Source organism: Cryptomeria japonica, chromosome 3, assembly GCF_030272615.1.
Source record: "Cryptomeria japonica chromosome 3, Sugi_1.0, whole genome shotgun sequence".
NCBI lineage: Eukaryota > Viridiplantae > Streptophyta > Pinopsida > Cupressales > Cupressaceae > Cryptomeria > Cryptomeria japonica.
The window spans coordinates 29,483,016-29,490,927 of NC_081407.1; the positions used below are offsets into that span (position 1 = coordinate 29,483,016).

The window sequence follows — 7,912 nt, forward strand, 5'->3', positions numbered from 1 at the left end:
CATTTATCTCTCCTGGTTGCTTACTAACACTTGGGTATCTGTTACTGCTGCTTTTTCTTTTTCCATTCCATAAATATTTGTTGTATAAGCTTTTGCTTGTATCTTCTACTTCTGTCCCTTGCCATAGCCAAACCTCAATCAATCTTCCTTTCTCATAACCTCATGACACCTAATTAAACCATTACCTAAAGATTCCTCCTCACACAAAGCACACAAACATACTGGTAGAAAAATTCTATATGATGTATTTGCTGTACTTCTTGAAACACCTACCACCAGCACTTTTGCACTCAATGAGTATGGAATACACACTCCCAAACTTTCCAATATTCAGTTGAGGTTGAAATATACCATTCGGGGGATTGTTTGAATCAGTCTTCTATGCAGAAACTGTTACTTTTATTCCCCTAGATATGAGCTTCTGCTGTTGAAATCGCAGCACAGGTGGACAGACTAGATTCTGCAAGCACTGGGAGGACCACAGTGGTGATGCACAAATTCACAGAAAGCTTCATCAAAATCTGAGCAAATGATGCCTCCGCCTGTTTCAGATCTCCGCCATGGTTTCTGGGTTGGTTCTGCAGTCTGTACATTTGGGTTTGCAGACTGTAGTTTTCTGATCACCTGTTTAATCCAGACACTTGTGGGATTCTGAAGGTTACTCCTGTAGTTCTAAAGATTGCTATTGCAACTTTGCATGTCACTACCACGGTTTCCAAGTTTGTCTCTGATTGTGTCAGTTTCCAGTTCACAGAAACCTATTTCAGAACCATCTCTTTGTTGTCTTCACTAGGCCTGCAACAACCATCAAATCAGGGACTTCACCTTTTCCTCTCTCTTCATTTCAAATGCTTTAGCTTATAGTACTCTTCAATGATCAGCTCTAGTATTATTTGGCTAGCATAGATTAGCATTTACTTTAGTATTTGATTGCTTCAAAAATGATTTAAGGATAAATGAATTTTTAACTTATTAGTACACAAGTTAGGTAAATAAACAAAAAATACCCTAAAGGAAATTTATTTTCACTTGACACTTTCATCAAAATATAGTGTGTGTATATTTCATTGGAGAGGGTTAATTTTCCAATTGGAAGCTGAATCTTAAAGAAGATTGCACCATTATCAAACTTTCTTATGGTTTATGTGCGTTGGAGTTAAATGATTAGTTGTTAACGTTCTAATTAAATCGATACTGGTTTGTTTACTATAATAAAATCTTAGTTGGAGAATTATTTTTACTATAATCACAATGTCAAACAAAATAGTATTCTTTTGGGAGCACTCGTTTACAATGAAACCTCTAAAAATGGTTTAGTTTGATTAGAGTCTAGTAAACATAAACTTCTAGAAATGCTGTTCGGCTATCTTAGTAAAGCTAAAATTGAAACCAATAAATAAAACTTGGAAGGTGTACAATGAATAATTACTCTTCAAGTTTAGGTTCATTTACAACATTTCAGATGAAGAAATTTATGGCTCATTCTTACCATGGTTTCGACTTTTGTACCAGCCGTGGAAACGGGCTTGGCAAAGAATCTGTGCTGTTGATGATTACCTTTGCTGTTGAACATCTGGCAATCTATACATTTAGTGCCAAAATTGGAGATACAAATTCAACTTCCCTTTCTCTTTTCAGAAGTTTGGTAAGTTCTTGTCCAAGAAAATTTTGATTGGATGTATACTGCAAATGCCTTTTGTTGGTGTTATACGTTACTCTCTAAAATATGAAAGTGCATTGCATAAAATAATTTGAGTTTATTATAATTTATATAATGCCACAGATAGTATAGTTTCATTTCCAAGGTTGTCATATCTCATAAACAATGTATTTCTTTACATCCAGGGATTCCGAGATGTTGCCCATAGTGAAGTTTTTAAAGAGGTAAGTGCTTGCCTGATTTTTGTTGCCATTTGCAGATATGTTACTCAATTGTTTTGTGAACAGTTTCCGTTTTTAACTTCTGGAGTATGGCTTATGGAATTGATATCAAGTAATAACTAAATATCTTAGGATGCAGAAAACATCCATGTATGTTTTGCCACTAAGTTATTATTTGCCTTTTTGTTCGGAAAATTCCCTTTATGGGGTAACAGTTTTGGTTGCTATGCCCGGGGTATCTCTTGTGTGACCTCACCTGGCCTTGTCTGTCGGGGTATGCCACAACCAATGAATTGGATTTGGTATTTTAATAATTCTATCCAAATTTACCCTATCATTCTGCTGGGGATTTGAACATTGGGCTCTGCTTTGAAAGGTCCACTATTTTTACCAATTGAGCTCATTCCATTTAGTAATGCTTAAATTATTATTATCGTGGTATGGTATGTACATTTTTGGAATGTATGAGAGCACATACAATTATCTGCTTCATATCATTATGTTGGTTTTCTGATCTTTATAGTTGACACCGTTCAAAAATTACTAATCAAACATCTTGCAAATTTAAACTCTGAAGCTTTTTGTTGTCAATTTTAATATACTTGTTCTTTCAGGAAATCATTGATCCTTACTTGCGTATAAAAGATCTGACTTGATTACTTCATTTCATGTCCTGGTTGGTCAGGTGACACTGGAATTGTCAACTGATGATAGCCGGTGCAAGGAACTAAAGAGTCTTGTTGGGGAGTTGAATGTTCTTACATAATGTCCTATAAATATTCTAATATAATGCACTATTAGTGACTTGATCAAGAAAAGATATATATGCTACTCTATTTTTCTTTCAGTAACTGAAAGGATTGCCTTGAGCTTTGCTGTATTAGAGTGGGTTTTCATTAGAATGGCTTACAGGAGAATACCAATTTGTGATGGTAGTATTTTTGGACTAACCAAACCATTATTTCTTTGAGCTGTTCAAAAACAGTGTTGGGTTATGATTTGAACTGTTTGGTACACTCATTATTGTGTTAAGCCTCCAGTGTTGCTATATAGATAGATGAGAGTGTAAGTGATGTTCATGCTAGATCTAATCGGTACGTGATGCTGTTGCCTGGTTCTCCTTGAGATGTTGATGCCTGTTCTTCTTGTGATTTTGATGCCTTGTTCTTCTTCAGATGTTGATGCCCAATTCTCCTTGTGATGTGATGTTGCTACTTGCCAATGCACAAGGACTGTATAGAGAAACAATTTGATGTTTTTATTTTCATGGTTAATAGATTAGAAATAATCAACTGATATGGTGAGTATCCATTGCCTCTTGGATCCAATAACATCGATAAAACCATTTTAATTTTATTCTTTATTTTTTTAATAATGATTAAATTAGCTTCAACTCAATTGTTAATGTTCCTTTTCTAATGGACAAAAGCAACGTAAATATATTGTAGAACTCAAATAATTTACTATTAATCAAAATAAACTAGTAAATATATGATCCTTGAGCATTGCATATTTATATATATTTTTTGTGAAATATTATCATGTAGTATTTGGCAACAAGACTATTTATTTATGTAGAGATTAACTCTCTTTATAATTCCATTTTAATTAGTTTTATATATATTTTGAGATAGTTCAATCTGAGGTGTGTATATGTGTGACAATGATTAGAAATTGATGTTTTTTAGAGTTGAAATTTGATGCTTTATAGTTGTATTCATTTTTTCATTATTATTACGAGTCAATGTTTTATAACGTCGTACTCATTTTTTTATTATCACGAAACAATGCTTTATATGGTCCTGATCATTTTTTATTGTGTTTAGAGCTTAAGATGATAAAAAACATTGAATTAGGAAATTTTAATATCACGTTTTAGCTCCATTCAATAAAAACAACTTTGCATTTTTTTATAAAATTCCATATAAATATTCATAAGATCATGTAAAAGAAGTTGACCTTCTAAAATGTTAAATTAACCTACGAGCTAGTATGTTGTGCTAATTGTATTTAACACACACACACACACACACACACACACACACACACACACACACATATATATATATATATATATATATATATATATATATATATATATATATATATATATATATATATATATATATATATATAAACAATGTAAGCAATTAGATCCATTTGAGTGCAACTAGATGCAAGAGTAGTAAATGATAGAGAGGTCAGAAATGCATATCTGAAAGGTTCAAAGTGTCTAGAAATGGTTGGAGGGAGGGTTCTAAAACTCTCCAGGCTATTATAGAAGAATATGAAATATCTTAGACATTGATGTGTTTAACTTTGATTAGTCTACAATTTCCTAAGATTGCTTGCCCTAATTTTTAGATCGTGACAAGTGCAAAGTCTTGATGTGCCCTATATGTAGGAAGATGTAGCTATTTGAAGTTTGAAATGGGAAAAAATGGGGTAGTTGTAATTGGAGTTTGGCGCAGTTAGTGCCCTAGATGGCATATTTCAACCTCTACACATAATAAGTAGATTTGGGAGTGTGATCTCCTTATGTGTGGGTGTTTGTGGTGTGTGCAAGGTTTTGTAGCTACTAGAGAAGTCCTAGAAGGGTTTTTAGTGCTATAGTGGTGTGTGCAAGTGTAATGAAGTAAGTTGGAAGATAAAAATGTTTAGGGATATTTGATTTGCAACAAAGGGTTTAAAGGAAGGATATTTATGTGGATTTTTGTGGGAGTCTTGAGCAAGGAACCTTGGTGAACATGGGAGAGGATTTGGAAGATGTTCGGGATTCTAGGATGAGAAGAAGGGATAGAGATCAAAGGGGATCTTTTAGAATGGACAAATTTTGAACTTGTAACTATGGGCAACCTGAGTATTGGAAGGTGAAGGAAATCATAAACTTCATATCTAACACCTTAGAGAAAACAACTTGGAGGATAATGTGCAAAAATGAGTGAGAGGAATGTGTGTGAGATACATAGCATGAGAAATGAGAAATTAGGGTTTTCATTTATATAATTAATGTTTTAGGTCAAGGTGTTTATTGGAAAACTTAGTAGGGAAAACAATTAGAGCTTTATAGGTTAAGGAAATCAAATTTGAAATTGGATATTGAGCACATGGGCTTTGGTGTCCTTCAAGAACCAACATCTAAGCTCTCAAGGATGGGGTGGCAATAATTGAGTATGTTCGATTTGCTTTGCATGACACACTAGATATGTCTTGGTAATGGACACCAAAATGATTGTAGAAATGTAAGGTGAAAATGGTGAAGAGTAGTTTTTAATCACATTCTTCCTCCACTGGAATTGGTATGTTAAACTAGGTGAGAAAACATGCTAAATATGTCTTGGGAATGGATACCAAAATGGGAAATGTGGTGAAAATGGTGAATTGTATAGGTCTTTATCACATTTCCTCCACTTCATTTGGCTTGTTAAATTGGGTGAGAAAGCATGCTAAAGTACATTACCTAAATATAATTGAAGCATATAAATGATATTGTAAAAGGACACAAGAGAGTTATGTTCTTTGATTTTTTTCATTCATCCTTTGTTCCAACGTATGCTACAATCTTGTGGTGCACCCATAGAAGAGAAATCAATTATTGTTCGTTATGGAAGAAATAAAGCTCATAGAAAAGAAAATAGCATCATACATTGGTGACTATCATCTACTTTTGGTAAAATTTGAAAAGGAAAAATAGGGGATTTGAGGAGGATAATATGAATGACTATGAAGGAGCTCCCTTGGCATAGAGTTGGTTGTGTAGGAGTCACTTGGATATTTAATTGTTTGCATCTTCGATCAAAGAACTTTGGTTGTTAAGGGGTTGCCTAAACTTAATTGGTAAATGATTGTAATGGAGCTATTGTGACGAAGACATCAAAATTATATGCATGTGGTCATTGTGTTCAAGGATGTAAAGTAAGAGAGCATGTCTTCCTTTTAATTGATTATATGCAAAGAGGGATGCAATCAATTAAACTAGATGAAAGAGAAAGCAAATAAAAATGTCAAGGTAACATAAGTAAAATAAACATTATGAAGAGGGAGTGAGAAAGGATTTTTTCCCTTAAGAATGTTGCCATAGGGTTGTCCCCAAGGGTGAGAACAAAAGCGAATACTGAAGAGAGAAGTTCAAAACATGTGTATTAAGAAACTAGGAAAAGACAATGCTTGGAATAACATAAGGGGAGGATGAACCAAGGTGATGTCTCTTGAAAAAGAGAGATATATGGTTGCCTCCATATGGAGGCAAAGAGGAAAGAGAGAAAAAAAAGGGGGGTTGTACGAAAGAAAACAAAGTAGGAGAGTGCATGAATTGTAATAAGAAAGGAAAATATGTGAAGCTATATGGAAACCAACATTATATTAAGGGATCTATGCCTATTAGGGAAATATGTTTTGTTCTTGTTTAAAGGCATCTTGCTTATTGTGGATGCATGCCAAGTTAGGTCCTTCATAGCCAAAAGTTTTATAAGAGGGTAGGAGAGGAATAAGTGGAAATGAGGAAACAAAAGGGGTTACCATCATACATGCCCCCAACAAGTTTGTGCCCATGGTACAGGAAAGTGGTAAAAAAGAGGATAATATGAATATGTAAGAGTGACATGCTATTGAACATGGAGAGAGATGAAGGAATTCATGCTATGATGTTATTGTAGCATAAACACAAGAAATATGAAGTACCATAGTAGAAATATGTGAAGGAACATGGAAAAATAAAATTGTCCATAAGTGCAAATTCTTATGGCATAACGAGACATGAAAAGTGGCATAAGAGGACATATTGGAAACATAAAAGAAATGTATGCTAGCATATGAATTGAGCAAATGGAAACAAGAAATACGATGAGGAAAAGTATTCAACTACAAGTGGGAGAGTGGTGCCTAAAGTTGAACTTATGGGAGTATTTGTAAATTTTAATGGGTTCATGGATACCATCTTCTTGAGGACCAATGCACTTCAAAAACACTGAGAGGGGGGGGGAGGTGAATCAGTGACACCAAATTAAACACTACTTCAAACACTAACCGATAGATGAACTTAACAAAGCTTTTAAACACAATGCATGCAATCTAAAATGATATAACAACATCCACAAAAAGTAAAGCATCCACCATAACACAAGTGTTTATACATGGAAAACCCAAATAGGTAAAAACCATGGTGAGATAGAACTCACAAGATAACTATCTGCAGTAATAGATAACTGACCGGTTAAGGTCTACAAAGTGCTCTGCTAGGAGTGAATCTTGTTAGAGATCCCAAAGGTTGATTATAAGCTTATACCCTGTTAAGAGTTGTACCCTGTTAGGAGTAACCTCGTTGGAGGATTTAAGAATCCAAACTAATGGATCACCTTGTTAGAGGATTTATACATTGAAGCTTGTTAGAGCTTACCCAATTAAGGGATTTGATTCTGTTGTAATGGTTAGAAAACAACAAGAATGGTTTGATATGTTCTGAGTAGCACAATACTTGCTTGATTAGATCCTTCTAAGTACATTCAACACTGCTCTTCATTACACTCTTCATCTTAACACTTATCACTCTTGAACAAAAACTTTCGCTCTTCATGCATACCATCAGTTACATAACATCTCTCTCAAGTGATTCACTAAGATGTCTTTAAATAGACATTCAAATCTTATGTCAACCTAAGGAAATCATGACACAATTTCCTAGGTCCAGTGTATCTAGACAAGTGACCATAACTCATCACAAAAATTACCGCCAAGTAGTTGGTGGTGGTAACTCATCACAAAAATTAACAAATACCAGTTGGAACAATTAATATCGGTTTGAATAAAACATATGAACTGTTGTCCTTGGTCTCCGCTTGATCTCAATCTTGATCTTCATCTTGATGTCGACTTAGTATAACCATAGGTTGTCTCTTATGCACATACTTGTTAGAGATAAACCTCTAACATACCAGTTGACAGTGTAAACAATTGAAGTTACACCGGTAGTCAATATAATCATATGTGTGTGTGTGAGAGTGTTTCATCAATGACAACAAGTGATGAATTCATT

General features: G+C 34.2%; 1 protein-coding gene across 4 annotated transcripts in view; it reads left to right on the forward strand.

Annotated features, from left to right (window-relative positions):
• Positions 1-2,897, forward strand: part of LOC131066008 (GCN5-related N-acetyltransferase 9) — a 66,029-nt gene extending 63,132 nt beyond the window's left edge. For 2 of the 4 annotated variants that reach the window (XM_058000682.2, XM_058000680.2), the window contains 3 exons: positions 1,513-1,645; positions 1,846-1,884; positions 2,567-2,897. In XM_058000682.2, the coding sequence (XP_057856665.2) occupies positions 1,513-1,645; positions 1,846-1,884; positions 2,567-2,647 (253 nt within the window). In that variant the 3' untranslated portion in view covers positions 2,648-2,897. Of the gene's footprint in view, positions 1-1,512; positions 1,646-1,845; positions 1,885-2,096; positions 2,238-2,566 lie in introns of those variants that run through there. The other 2 variants (XM_058000681.2, XM_058000679.2) reach the window with 2 other exon arrangements.
• The last annotated feature ends 5,015 nt before the right edge of the window (positions 2,898-7,912 follow it).